The sequence below is a fragment of the Macaca thibetana genome, chromosome 7 (assembly GCF_024542745.1).
Source record: "Macaca thibetana thibetana isolate TM-01 chromosome 7, ASM2454274v1, whole genome shotgun sequence".
Classification (NCBI taxonomy): Eukaryota; Metazoa; Chordata; class Mammalia; order Primates; family Cercopithecidae; genus Macaca; species Macaca thibetana.
Window position 1 is genome coordinate 26,508,421 of NC_065584.1, and position 14,921 is coordinate 26,523,341.

Genomic DNA, 14,921 nt, shown 5'->3' on the forward strand with positions numbered 1-14,921 from the left:
TAGTCTTATTTATCCATAATTTTATTAGCAACAAAGTCGACAATGATTCTTCCCTTAAAAAATATTTCTGTATGTATCACTAATACCAGTTTCTCCATTTCATCCTCCTTTTCCTTCTTAGTTTGTTTAGAACAAGCACAATCAGAGGAAATATAGGTTACTAGGAAACAAATCATTGTTTTTTTTTTTTTTTTTTAAGAGACAGGGTCTTGCTTTGTTGCCCAGGCTGGAGTGCAGTGGCACCATCTTGGCTCACTACAATCTCTGCCTCCTAGTTGGGACTACATGTGAGTGCCACACCTGGCTTTTTATTTCTATTTTATTATTATTTTTTTTTTTGTAGAAACGGGGTTTTGCGATATCGCCTCGGCTGGTCTCGAACTCCTGGACTCAAGCAATCTGCCTGCCCGCAGCCTCCTAAAGTGCTGGGATTACAGGTATGAGCCACCACACCCAGTCAAATCAGTGGTTAAATCATTCAATTTACAAGTTTCAATTTAACCTTTTGTTGACAACTCTCAGAGGACTTTGTAATTGAAAAGACAGAATCAGCCGGGCGCGGTGGCTCACCCCTGTAATCCCACACTTTGGGAGGCCAAGGCGGGCAAATCACGAGGTCAGGAGATCTAGACACCATCCTGGCTAACGTGATGAAAGCCCGTCTCTACTAAAAATACAAAAAATTAGCCGGACGTGGTGGCAGGCGCCTGTAGTCCCAGCTACTCGGGAGGCTGAGGCAGGAGAACGGCATGAACCCGGGAGGCGGAGCTTGCAGTGAGCCAAGATCGTGCCACTGCACTCCATCCTGGACGACAGAGTGAGACTCTGTCTCAAAAAAAATTTAAAAAAAAAAAAAAAAGAGAGAAGAAAAGGCAGAATCATAGAAACAGTAATCAGGTTCTCAGCAGACTTTTCAAAAGAGGTTTCCAAGCATCCCTGTGGAATTAAGACCAACATTAGAGAATCGACTGATTTTCCAGCCTGCTGGTGTCTCTCTGTGCTCAGATTTTGAATAAATGAATGAATTGAGCTTCATTTTTCAATTAATTGCTATTTAATTTAGTACATCTTAAGAGAGGTACATAAAAGTACTTTGTGTAAGACAAAGGTGAAGATTGCCTCAGGTATATTTGAGAAGCTTTGTTCAATAAAATCTTAAGAAAATAAGTGAATTAGATGTTTCTGGACATTTCTTTCAACCACTGATTTTGTTGCGCTGTTAACTTACGAAAAAGTTATAGAACCTTTCTCTAGAACTCGTGGATAATGCTAAGCAATTGCTCTAAGAGTTAGCTATGTACGTATGTAATTCTTAGCCCCTACGTTTCCTTTTCAGCTGACTGGGACAGATGAAAAGCATCACCAGCCACAGGTTTCTTTCTGGTTCTGTGTGATTACCATCTCTAAATCCTGAATCACTCCAACTTTCCTACCACTATACTCTGCACCTATTCTCTGTTTCATATCCTATCTATGATGATGATTCTTGAAAAGTTTCTCAATATATCCTAGATGCAGCATCCACCACCACTGGCCCTTTTCTCCCTTTTGATGGTGGCAATGGGCGCACAGAAACTGTACTTTTTAGGAGTTGGACAGGGACAGAATGGAATAGGTTGGACAAAGTATATTGGGATTAGAATAAGATGGAGGCGTTGGTGTAGGTTGAGTGTCTTCCAGATGTAATACAGGGCGTGGCTGCAGGGTGAGTGGGTTTGAGGAGAATTGATGGATACCAAAGAGGCTGGATGGGCAAATAGTTAAAGAAGCAGGAGAAAATACTTCAACTTTCTCCAAGTATTGCTCCCATGAGTGGTTCAACTGTACTAATTAAAATGAAATCAAGTAGCAACTTGGATGTCTGGGAAGACCTCTGAGAGCCAAAGGTGTGTGCTCACTCTTTCCTTCCCGCCAGAGTTGGCCTGCAGATGATGAAAACAGCTGTGATGTCAGGCATCTCCTCTTTCATCCGGACCATGGCATTGGTTGCTCAGGGAATCTCATTTCTCCAACATTTGCTGAAGCTATTAATACTTCCCCCAGTTTCTTTCCTGTCAGAGCGCTTGAAGAACACTTTGAGAAATCAGAAAAATATCTGAGAGCAAATAATGTGAAATGGTTCTCTTCGTTATTAATAACAAATCACGGGAGTTCCATATTCCCACGGATCTACAAATCTTGTGTCAATATCTAGTTTGTAAGTGTCTCCATTTGTCCTCTATCATTCCAGAGGTCTTTTTCACATGATGTCAGGGGAACTGAAATGGAATGTAATAAAATTTAAACCTGGGATTTGCTAAAAAGAAACAGAGGTGGTATTAGTCTTGTTTTTCTCAAACTTTTACCTCATTTCTTTAATATAGCTCTCGCTGAGCAACTTGAAAATTCTCCTGGAGAATTGAGGCTTGGACTTTTTGCAGCTGCCCTTGGGGTCAATCTTTAAATTGCAGTGTCTATGGTGAAAGAGAAAATTGAGTCACAGGAAGGAATAAGTTATGAAGAGATTTTTGTCAAAATATTTCTCTTCCAATAGGCAGATAGATAGTGCTGCTCTTGACAGCAAATTTCTTTTTATTTATTATTATTATTATTATTATTATTATTGTTTTCAGATGGAGTCTCACTCTGTTGCCCAGGCTAGAGTGCAGTGGCACGATCTCGGCTCACTGGAACCACCTCCGCCTCCCAGGTTCAAGCTATTCTTGTGTCTCAGCCTCCTGAGTAGGTGGGATTATAGGCATGTGCTACCATGCTCGGCTAATTTTTTGTATTTTTAGTAGAGACGGGGGTTTCACCATGTTGACCAGGCTGGTCTCTAACTCCTGACCTCAAGTGATCTGCCCGCCTCAGCCTCCCAAAGTGCTGGGATTACAGGCGTGAGCCACTGCGCCCAGCCTTGACAGCAAATTTCCTAAATACTAGAATTCTGTGTTGAAACCTCATTATTGTAAATAATGCTGCAATGAACATAGGAGTGCAGATACCCCTTTGACATACTGATTTCAAGTCCTTCCAATATATTCCAGAAGTGGGATTACTGGCTCATAAGGTAGTTTTGTTTTTAGTTTTTTGGGGAACCTCCATCCTATTTTCCATAATGACTGTACTGATTTACATTCCTACCAACAGTGTACTAGGGTTCCTTTTTCTCTGTATCCTCACCAACACTTGCTATCTTTAATCTTTACTCAGTGAAATACTGTTCAGGTTTAAAAAAGAGCAAAATCCTGTCATTTGAGACAACATGAGTAAATCTAGAAGACATTATGCTAAGTGAAATAAGCCAAGAACAGAAAGACAAATAGCACATGATCTCACTTATATGTGGAATCTAAAAAAAGTTGATCTGATACAGGTAGAGATTAGAATGATGGTTACCAGAGGCTGGGGGAAAGGGCGGAGGGAGCGGGAATGGGGAGTTACTGGTCAAAGGGTACAGAGTTTCAGCTAGGCAGGAGAAATATGCTTTGCTCTCTCTTGCACAGCAGGGTAACTATGGTCAATGATAAAGCATTGTATATTTCAAAATAGGTAAGAGAGTAAATTTCAAATGTATCAGCACAAAAAATGTCAAGTAAGTGAAGTGATGAATATGTTAATTAGCTTGATTTAACCATTCCACATGCATACATACATCAAAGCACCACATTGTACTGTGTAAATCTAGTATGATTTTCCAATTAAAATAATATAAAATTTAAAAAATTCCATTACAGGCTGGGCAGGGTGGCTTACGCCTGTAATCCAGCGTTTTGGTAGGCTGAGGCAGGCAGATCACTTGAACCCAGGGCAACATGGTGAAACACTGTCTCTACAAAAATTAGCCAGGAGTGGTGGTGTATACCTGTATTCCCAGATACTTGGGAGGCTGAGGTGAGAGGATTGCTTGATCCAGGAACGTCAAGGCTGCAGTGAGCAGAGATGGCACCACTGCCCTCCAGCCTGGGCCACACGGTGAGACTCTGTCTCAAAAAATAAATAAAATAGAGAATAAAAATCCCATTATGGTGAATTATTAATACATCATTACATGGTTTCCATACCATGGAGCTGTTTCTATAGTGCTTCATGACTTGAATCCCCCCAAAATTGGTTACAAAGAACCATGTTATTGCTTTTTTAAGACCAACAGGCATAGGACTGATATATATATATATATATATATAGACTTTTAATTGTGTGCTGTTAAATAATGATGGCTATTACCTTCTTAAGCCCTCTCCATTGAAAATACTTCAACAAATGAAACAGAATACTCCAAAATATTTCTAAATTTCCAGGAGAAATTTCAAAATTATACTAAGTGATTGAAGGTGATAGATTTGAAGTTGCTTATACAAAGAAATTTTTCTCTATTCTGTTGAAAACTTTTTATTTACTAAATTCATATGAAAAACAACAATTAGTTGCTTAATTTTCCTTATGCAACTTATAGCTATGCATTTATGGGAAACAAGTATTCTGACAGAATATGACTATGCTGCCCAATGGAGTAAATTATATAGGGGTTTCAACTTCTTAATGTTCAGCTTACCAGATGTTGCTACAAGATAAGCACTTTAAAACTCACTGACTTAAGCACAACTCAAAATTGCAAAATCATGGGAGCAAACCAAAAGCCCATCAATCAACGAGTGGATAAAGAAACTGTGGTACATATATACGGTGGAATACCATGCAGCCAATGAATTAACAGCATTTGCAGTGACCTGGATGAAATTGGAGACTATTATTCTAAGTGGTGTGTCTCAGGAATGGAAAACCAAACATCGTATGTTCTCACTGATAAGTGGGAACTGAGCCCTGCGGACGCAGAGGCATAAGAGTGATACAATGGACTTTGGGGACTGGGGGGAAGAGTGGAAGGAGGGTGAGGGATAAAAGACTACAAATATGGTGCAGTGTAGGTGCACTAAAATCTCACGAATCACCACTAAAGAACTTACTCATGTAACTAGATACCACCTGCACTCCAATAACTTATTGGAAAAAAAAAAAAAACAGCCCAACTCACTGGCTTAGATTTATCACATCCCAAAAAAAATCTATATTTCATAATAGCCTGATTATTATTCAAGTCACATCACTGTGATATCTGCCTTCCCTACTATAGCGCTAAATACACGATAACTCAATTAGCCATTCTGCAAATTTATTTAAATGCCACATCTTTTATTGTTATTTAAAACATAATATTATTATGATAATTTCCAGTCCAGTATTTTTAAAAGGTATGTACATATTTAAAAATCAGCAGTACAGAAGAGTGCCAGTTGAAAAGTTTGTACTTGTATTTGTCTGCTTGGGCTGCCATAACAAAATACCACAGCCTGGCTGACTTCAACAACAGAAGTTTATTTTCTTACAGTTCTGGAAGTTAGAAGTTCAAGGTCAATGTCCTGTGTGAGGGTTGATTTCTGGGGATACTTCTCTTCTTGACTTGTTGACCTCTGCCTTCTTGCTGTGTGCATGGGAGTGGGGAGGAGGGACAACTCTTCTTTCTTTTTTTTTTTTAAATTTCATTTTCAATTATTATGGGTACATAACAGGTATATATATTTATGGGGTACATGGGATATTTTGATACAGGCATGCAATGTGTAATAATCACATCAGGGTAATTGGGGTATCCATCCTCTTAAGGATGATAATTCTACTGGTTTAAAGCCCAACCCTTGTGACATCATTTAACCTTAATTGCTCCCCTAAAGGCCCAATCTCCAAATACAGTCACATTGGGAGTTAGGGCTTCAGCATATAAATTTAAAGGAGACATAACTCAGTCCTGATATCACTCAATCCCTAGTCCAAATTCCAGAGAAAACCACTTCAAGCCATTTTCTAATTTTAGTCACTGTAATTGTATTATATACTTATGTACTTGTTTTCTGAACAATAAATATTTAGACATATCTTTTGGCTGCATATAGTGAAGATTAGGAAATTACAACTGGCCTTTGAACACTACAGTCTACTTACAGGCAGATTTTTTCTATCTCCGCTACCCCGAGACAGTAAGACCAACCCCTCCTCTTCCTCCTCCTCCTCAGCCTACTCAGTGTGAAGGCAAAGATGAAGACCTTTATGGTGATCCACTTCCACTTAATGAAGAGAAAATATATTTTCTCTCCTTATGATTTCCTTAACCATTTTCTTTTCTCTAACTCACTTTATTGTAAGAACATAGTATGTTATACATATACAAAATATGTGTTAATCAACTGTTTACGTTACTGGCAGGGCCTCCAGTGATCAGTAGGCTATTAGTGGCTAAGTTTCTGGGGGGATGAAAAGTTGTATTCAGATCTTCAACTCCAGTTTGTTTTTTTTTTAATTCTAGAGGCATTGAAGATGTTGCTCTATTGTCTTCTAGTTTATACTGTTATTAATATCTTTTCCATTGTCTACTTTTCTTTCTTGATTCTCCCTCAAGCATTTAAGGTTTGCTTTCAGTGTTCTGACATTTTATAAGTACTGTTCTGCCCATGTGCCTTTTCATTCATCACCTTTCACACTAAGTGGGCCCTATCACTCTTTACCAGCTTCGGAAAACTTTCTCCTTCTGTTTCCTTGATGCTTATGCCTTGTATGTTTTCTTTAGGATTCCTCTTGGACAGATGTTTGGCTTGGAGATGGATCCTCTACATCTTTTAACTTCTGTCTGATATTTCACAACTTTGTTTACTTGTTCAACATCCCAAGAAATTTCCTCACTTTAACTTCCACTCCTTTAGGTAAATCTCTTACTTTGGCAATCTCATTTAAAATTTTCCAAAACTCTTTCTAATTTTTGATTACTACTATTGTTTTAATAGTAATTTTTATTGTTTTGGGGTCTGATAGTCTCTCCAATTTCTCTGAAGTTATTTAGTGAAATTAAACAACAATATTCTGTTTATGGATGATCTATTTTCTCTGGAGAAATATTCTTTTGTTCATTCTGGCCGTGTGTGTTTGTGTGTGTGTGTGTGTGTGTGTGTGTGTGTCTGTGTGTGTCTGTGTGCTATTGATGTGCAGTTTATTTCTCTCAAATATCTGGCAATTCTTGTGTCTTGTTTACATTTTTGAGTGAAGAATGAGAATGGCTAACATCAGCAGATTGTGTAGATCATTTCCCCCATGATGTTTCTCCCTGACTTCATGTGGGGGTGGCGGGGGTTGCTGATGATAACGCCTCAATGATCAGGCTTCACTTATATGTGAGGGCAGGAAGTGGGCCAGTGGGAGGAGTTCCCTGTTTACAGGAATCATTCACTTTCTTTGGGAGATATTAATTGCAGCAAACCCTGCATATGTCAGTTATTCAAACTGAATGAAGTGATGGTAGATGGGAGGGTCCAAGTGACACAGACTTTCAATTAATTGCCCTAATTAACCCTCAATCCTGTAACCTTCAGGCTTGGAAAGCTCACTGGGACTCTGCAGGGAAGTACATCCTTCTGCAGCTGCAGCCTTACCCTGTCAGTATGTTCTGGGCTGTAACCTCCTCTACAGTGAGTTACCTTCAACTCAAGGCCATAGACCTTTCATCTTTCAGAAAGCTATCAACATGTTTGCTTTGCTGGTGGTTCTATTTCTCACGTTCACCATGCAGTTTTGGCTTGGTCTCATTTTAAATTTCTTCCCTGTCATGTCAGTGGGAATTGAAAGAAAGTCAGTCTACCACTAGGAACTGGAACTTTTATAGCTTTTAAAACAGAATGCATTGATGCCAACAAGTTTCTATGGCGCCCCTTAGGTACTCGGAATGAATGAGAATCACTCAATTATGTTATGAAACAGTTTTCTCCCAAAGTAAGAGCATCTGTTCTCAAACTTTTATTGTTTTTTAAAAAAGTATTGTGGTTACAGTTTTCTTCTTTTTGCCCTTTTTCTTTATTGCCACTCTCATGGTGCTGCCTTGTAATACCCTCTCCTCACTGGCTGCTTCTTTGATGCAGTAGATTATCTTTAAAGCAGGAGTCAATAAATTTTGGGGGTGTTTTAAGAGACACTCTCTTGAGAAACATGCATGAGCTTTAGAGAATGAATTGTGTGACCTCCACTGTGACTAGTCTGTGGCCATTTATCCTCAATGATTTGGGTTTATCTTCAGATAATTGAAAGGTGCTAGATAACATGAACTCTGAACAGGACTTAGAGGTTTATTGTCTTCATTAGCACACTATTTAAATTGCTAGTGTCAATACCAATCATTTACTTGATATATTTGGTTTTATTGTTTTTTCTCTTAGTGATCCCTGTCAATTAATCATAATTCAATTCACCAGGAGTAAGTTTTTCACATAAAAACCACTTATGATCAAGACAGAATGTTATACTTAAGTTATTAATTGGCTGTCAACACTTTATTTATTAATATGGATTCATTAGCAAATGTGCCAATTATTTTCCTTGTCTTCAGTTTTAACACATACAATAGTAACCCCCAAAGAAACTCACAGGTTAACAAAAAAAGAACAACACTCTAGGACTTGGCACTGTTGTTCCATAGGAAGAAAATTTATTTCATGTTGTGAGTGCAAATTTTAGTAACAATTCTGTTGAAGTCACTTTTCTGGGACTCTGTTTCCAAAGCATTAGTTCAGCTGTTCAAGATGCAACACACTATCTATCAAGATGTGATATTTTGAAATGTCACAGGAGAGAAACATATGACAAAAGGCAACACATTTGTTTAATTTCATTAGTTACAAGTGAACTTCTAGGTAAGTCATGATTTTAGATGTTTATAATAGTTTTATTAAGAAGTGCAAGTCTCAATGATAGTGATGAATGGGTATGGCTGTGGAGAGATTCCAGGTGAGTCCAGCAGGGACCATCTGTGGGGCCCCATTAACCACACTCCACAATCTGAAAACAACAAAGAGCTTTTATTTCATGGTGTGGTTTATGAGCATTCAGAAGTAATGCCATCTCTGCTTGGAGACTTTTCTAACAGGACGTTAGAGGGCTATCATCACAGGTAACCTGGAGAGTACATCTGTAGATAAAGATCCTGACTATTTTAAGTAAAGAAGAATTACTGGGGAAAAGAGGTTTTATGTCCAGTGATAAATAGGGCTGGAAAGAGCTGGCAGTTTCAGAAAAGAAGAAACCTCTCTTGACAGCTTTAGTATCATACTGTGGGCTGGAAATGGCAAAACCCATCCCTAAAGACAAGCGAAGTGTTTTGAAGTGACTCTTCATGGTGAAGTGGCAACTCTAAATAACCAAAATTTGCAACCATAGTTTATTCTTCTATATAAACACGAATCTGTTTTTGGCCTGATAATTATAGCTGGGTAGATCTAGTAATTAAATGAATGATTCAGATCCAGGCGAATATGGTTACTCAATTGAATTTTTGGTTCAGACATCGTAATCAAAAGTGAAACAAAGGAAAAATTTCCTGGGTCATATGTCAAGGCTTCAAGGACTAGGAGACAGCAGCCCTACAAAATAGGAAAAACAGATTCTACTTACTTAGTGCTGTTCTTTCTCTTTATCTTAGAAATACGTTTTTGAGGGAAAGGGTTGTACTAGAGTTTTAAAATTGGAAGAGACTATTGGACTCCTTCATTTCTACAGATTTCTGAGGTCCAGTGATTTGCCCAAAGTCCCATAGTGTCCAGCCTGTTTTATTAATCAACAGGGGATTGAGTGTGCTCTGCCCATAATTCCCACTTATTGCCACTTAGAAAGACTTTCTAGGGTTCACATCTTTTATGCTGTGAGGCTGGCCAAGAAGAGCAATTCTTAGTTTGCTAGGCCACATAAGCTGAAATCTTGCCAGTTTTTCCAGGCAACACATCATAGCTTGCTCACATCAGGTGGATTCTTGTCAAGAGATGATTAATAGGTTGAGTTAAAAAAACAAAACAAAGCAAAACAAAACTTAAAGCAAATTCTTTCCCTCCTTCATGTCTCATAATAGCTGTTTCTTGTATGACAGCTAGCTGTGTTTGGCTTTTCAGTTTTAAGGTGATCAAGTTCTCTTTGTATCAGGGAACATCTAGTTGAACTGAGCCAACGTGGGACTGATTTTATCTTGTGGTCACCAACCAAATTAATAGCGTTTTCCATCTGCTGAATCTTTAGTATGAAACGCTATACGAAACTGAGAAGCTCTATATTGACATGGCTCAGTTAATATTTACTGAACATCCTACACGATGTCATCGCTGGACTTGGTATCAGTAAAGTCTTCTAGATAGTATGGATTATTTTGATTTCACCTGGGATTCAAATATGCTGGTAGCCTAACTTCCTTCTTGGAGGCAATGATTAGGTTAATACTAATCACTCTCCAGAGATAAACTCTTGCCCCATGAAATATTGAAACATCGCCTGCACAAGAGTGAGGGCAGCTATGTGTTGGGGGTGTCATGAGATTGGAATGCATATTCAAGAAACTGTTATTGTGTAAGCTCCCCTACCATTGTGAGTAGTGTAGTGTTAACTTACAAAACCGTTTGCATATACTCTTCTGAGATTTGGCCCTGCTTCTTTGGGGTTAGATGGGAGTTTTCAAGTAGTTCATAGACATCTTGCATGTTGTGGAGATTCTTCCTCATGTTGTGGGTAACCTTTTCAACCTGAATATCAGTGCTGTTCTTTGGAGGAACCCTCTGCCCCCGGTATGCCTGAGCCTGGCGTTTACAGATGCCAAACTTGCTGAGTAGGATGAACACATCCCTCTGGAAGGCCTTGGTGAAAATAGCATAGAGGAATGGATTGGCACAGGAGTTAAGTGGATAGAAGAGGACCAGCAAGATTTTGGAATTGCTAACAGTGATGAGAGGCTTGTTCAGAATTGCTGACAGAGCATAGAACGAGATTGGGGCCATGCACATGAAGTCGGTGAAGATCAACACAGCCATCCTCTTGGCGATTTTGGTATCTTTGTCCCCTGGGTTGTACTGCGGATTCCGGACTGTGATGTAGATCTTCACATAACAGCAGCAGACGATGACGAAGGCAACTATGTTGAGCGTCAGAACAAAAACAATATATGCCAGAGCAAGAGGGGTCTCGGTGTCCATGGGCAGGCAGATGCTGACTTTGGCATAGCTACTTATTCCCACCAAAGGGAGCAGGGCGAGAAGGAAGCAGCAAACCCAGCCCCCAACCATGATGGCACATGCGTGCCTGAGGCGGATCTTCCGGTCCAGGCGCATGGCGAAGGTGATGGCATACCAGCGCTCCAGGGTGATGACCGTCAGTGTATACACCGACAACTCGCTTGCAAAGACAGTGAAGAAACCAGCCGTGTTGCACCCAGGGCCTGTCTGCCAGTCGATGGCATGGTTGTAGTACTCAGAGTGAGTGTAGAGGTCTACAGAGGCAATGAGGAGCAGGTACATCCCCATGCAGAAATCTGCAAAGGCCAGGTTGCACATGAGAAAGCGGGGGACGTTCAGTTTGTAGTGGCTGGTGAGAAGAATAAGCAGGACAAAGACGTTGCCCAGGAGAGCCAGCAGACTAACGAACCACACCACAATTCTCAGGAACTTGTAGCCCATTATGTCTTCACACGGGTTGAACTCATCGGACTTGGGGGTACACACCATGTCTTCATTGTCCCCACACACGGTGTAGTCATAATGGCTGTCAAAAGCTTGTAGAGTCTCTTCCTGGGGGTTTTTGAGCTCCTGGCCAAAACCAATGATCTCATCCTCTTGTTCTTCAAAGAAGACGTAATAATGAGCATTGTTATGAGCATCCTGGAACTTGGACTTTTCCTTGTACCCAACAATGCTGTCATCCAGATTCTCTTCATATTCCTGGTGGAGGGGGCTATTCAAGGCATTCACAGATTTTCTCTGGCGCAAGCTCTGCATACTGCTCTCATTACACATCAAGGACTCAAGGATTCTGCAAGGCAACAAAAAAGTCAGTGCTAGGCTGGGCGCGGTGGCTCATGACTGTAATCCCAGCACTTTGGGAGGCCAAGGCAGGAGGATTGCTTGAGCCTAGGAGTTTGAGACCAGCCTGGGCAACATGGCGAAACCCCATCTCCATAAAAAATGCAAACATTAGCCGGGCACGGTGGTATACGCCTGTGGTCCCAGCTACTTGGGAGGCTGTGGTGGGAAAATCACTGGAGCCTGGGGAGGTCAAAGCTGCAGTGAGGCGAGATCAGGCCACTATACTCTAGCCTGGGTGACAGAGTGAGACCCTGTCTCAAAAAAAAAAAAAAAAAAAAAAAAAAAAAAAAGAGTGCTTGCTTAAAACCCATGAATGGTTCCCACATTTACAAAAATATGCAAACTACTTACTATGATGTACATAATTCTGTAAGGTTCTACAGGATCTGGGCAGGCCTGTTTCTGTGACATCATTTCTATGACCTCCCCTCCCCTACTGTGATCCAGTGGCATTGGTCTTATTTATCTTCTGCAACCACTTCAAGAACAGTGATTGAAAAACAAAAACAAACAAAAAAACCCAACAAAGTGGCCAGGTGTGCTGGCTCACGCCTGTACTTAGCCAGGCACGGTGACTCAATCCCAGCACTTTGGGAGGCTGAGGCAGGCGGATCACTTGAGGTCAGGGACTCGAAACCAGCCTGGCCAACATGGTGAAACCCTGTCTCTACTGAAAATACAAAAATTAGCTGGGCGTGGTGGCACATGCCTGTAATCCCAGCTACTTGGGAGGCTGAGGCAGGAGAATCGCTTAAACCTGGGAGGTGAAGGTTGCAGTGAGTCAAGATTGCACCACTGCATTCCAGCCTGAGTAGCAACAGGGCAAGCAAGACTCTGTCTAAAGAAAAAAAAAAGATGTGGATGCTGAAGCCAGTCGCCGTGGTGGGAACCTGGCTTTATTATTGACTAGCTTGGGTAGGCCCATGAAGTTTGGTTAACTCATTTGTAACATGGGACAATGGGAGTGACTATTTCATATAGGGTTATTAAAGGATTCAATGAATTTATCTTTTTAAGGCTCTTACAATAGCACCTATAGCTTTGTAAGTGCCATATGGTGGTTATTGTTATTATTATTATTATTATTCCTATTCAAAGCTCCAAAATCCTATGTTCCCATTGCCTGAAAAACACATGGCTCCCTCTACTCATCATTATTTAGTTTCAAACTGAATATTTTAAAAATAAAACATTTATGTATTTTTAGTAGATACAGGGTTTCACCATGTTGGCCAGGCTGAGCTGGAACTCCTGACCTCAAGTGATCCACCCACCTCAGCCTCCCAAAGTACTGGGAATACAGAAGTGAGCCACTGCCCCTGGCCAGCCTGCTTATTTTCTGACTTCCTCCACTAGACAGTAAGTAAAATATGAGAGGGAATTCTTGTCTGTTCTATTCACAACAGCCAGGCACATAGAAGGTGCTCAGTAAATATGTGTTTAACAAATGAACGAATGGACACTACCATACAGGCATGCTTGTGGAAATAAGATTTAGTTTTTTCCTTGCTCACCAGACTTACAGCAAAAGGGATTCTTTAACTTGCCTCAGCTGTTGAGCAGATTTTGATTGATCTCTTGGGTTCTGGTTAAAATGTCCAATGGACTTGATCTTCTCAACTGTTTGGAGGCTAAGGAGAAAGCTAGACCCTGTCCCTGAGGTCCACTTAAGCCTCCCACCCAGCCCTTGTCCAGTCCTTCTCAGTGTCGCATGGCATCAGTGTAGAGTCCACTATCACACTATCACCATCCTCTACCCCACTCCTGGCTTTTTGCAGTTATGATGCCCATGTTGGCCTTCTTTGTGTGTGTGTGTGCGTGTGTGTGTGTGTGTGTGTGTGTGTGTGTGTGATGGAGTCTCGGAATCTTGCTTTGTCGCCCAGGCTGGAGTGTACTGGCATGATCTCGGATCACTGCAACCTCCACCTACTGGATTCAAGCGATTCTTCTGCCTTAGCCTCCCCAGTAACTGGGATTACAGGCACCTGCCACCACATCCGGCTAATTTTGTTTTTTGTATTTTTAGTAGACACAGGGGTTTCACCATGTTGGCCAGGCTGGTCTCGAACTCCTGACTTCAGGTGATCTGGCCGCTTCAGCCTCCCAAAGTGCTGGGATTTCAGGCGTGAGACATTGTGCCCGGCTGCCAGATTGGCCTTCTTTGTATGGCTGTTTTAGCTTCTGCCCTCACACCTGATCTGATATTTTCCTGACTGCAATTATGTGTGTAGTAAGTCAATCAGTAAATACATAGAAGCTGAGGAGGACTGAATAGAGATAATCAAGGTGGATTAGGAGGACAGATCGTAGAAGACACAACAGGGAAAATAATGCAGAGTAAAAGTGAAAAAGTAAAAGAATCAGAGAAAGCCTGCAGAGAAAATAAAGGCCATCCCTCCTTCACAGGCTCATAAGCAGCCTGATGTGCACATACTATATATCATAGTTAATATTAATGAAGATCTTATAATATTCCAGGCCATTCCATTCCAGTGTTTTCCATTCAGTTTCCCATTTAATCTTCTCAAAACTCCTATGAATGATAGCATTACGATCTCCATTCCCAAAGATTCAGAGTGGTTAAGTAACGAGGCTGGGATAACACAACTTGGAAAATGGAAGAGCTGCGGTATAAACCCAGCTGACTCCAAAGCCTGCAGGCATGTAACCAGTGAGCTATGACATTTGCGAGGCCCAAACCGATCAGGTAACCCAACTGTTTGTGTTATTTATAAGTCTGTTCTCATGGTTGCGGTGTCTGGAGTCTAATATGTATTGCAGTATCTAATTATGAATTGTACCTGGAAACCGGAAATCATGTCTGCATAACCTCTACAAGATTCTGTGAGATCTGGTTGTGTTTCTCTCTCCTGTGCTATCCGTCACCTCTTCTGCTCTACAGCTATCCAGCAACATTTGCCTTATTTCTCAGCTGTACCCACTTTTGGTCCTCAGGGTCCCTGTGTCCCATGGATCTCCTGTTTTATGTGGATGCTTCCAATATCATCTCCA

General features: G+C 40.8%; 1 protein-coding gene across 3 annotated transcripts in view; it reads right to left on the bottom strand.

Annotated features, from left to right (window-relative positions):
- Positions 1 to 8,478: 8,478 nt before the first annotated feature.
- The window catches only part of TSHR (thyroid stimulating hormone receptor), a 181,562-nt gene continuing 175,119 nt past the window's right edge, over positions 8,479 to 14,921 (bottom strand). For all 3 annotated transcript variants that reach the window (XM_050796237.1, XM_050796236.1, XM_050796238.1), the window contains one exon: positions 8,479 to 11,856. In XM_050796237.1, coding sequence (XP_050652194.1) covers positions 10,443 to 11,856 — 1,414 coding nt within the window. In that variant the 3' untranslated portion in view covers positions 8,479 to 10,442. The remainder of the gene's footprint in view (positions 11,857 to 14,921) is intronic.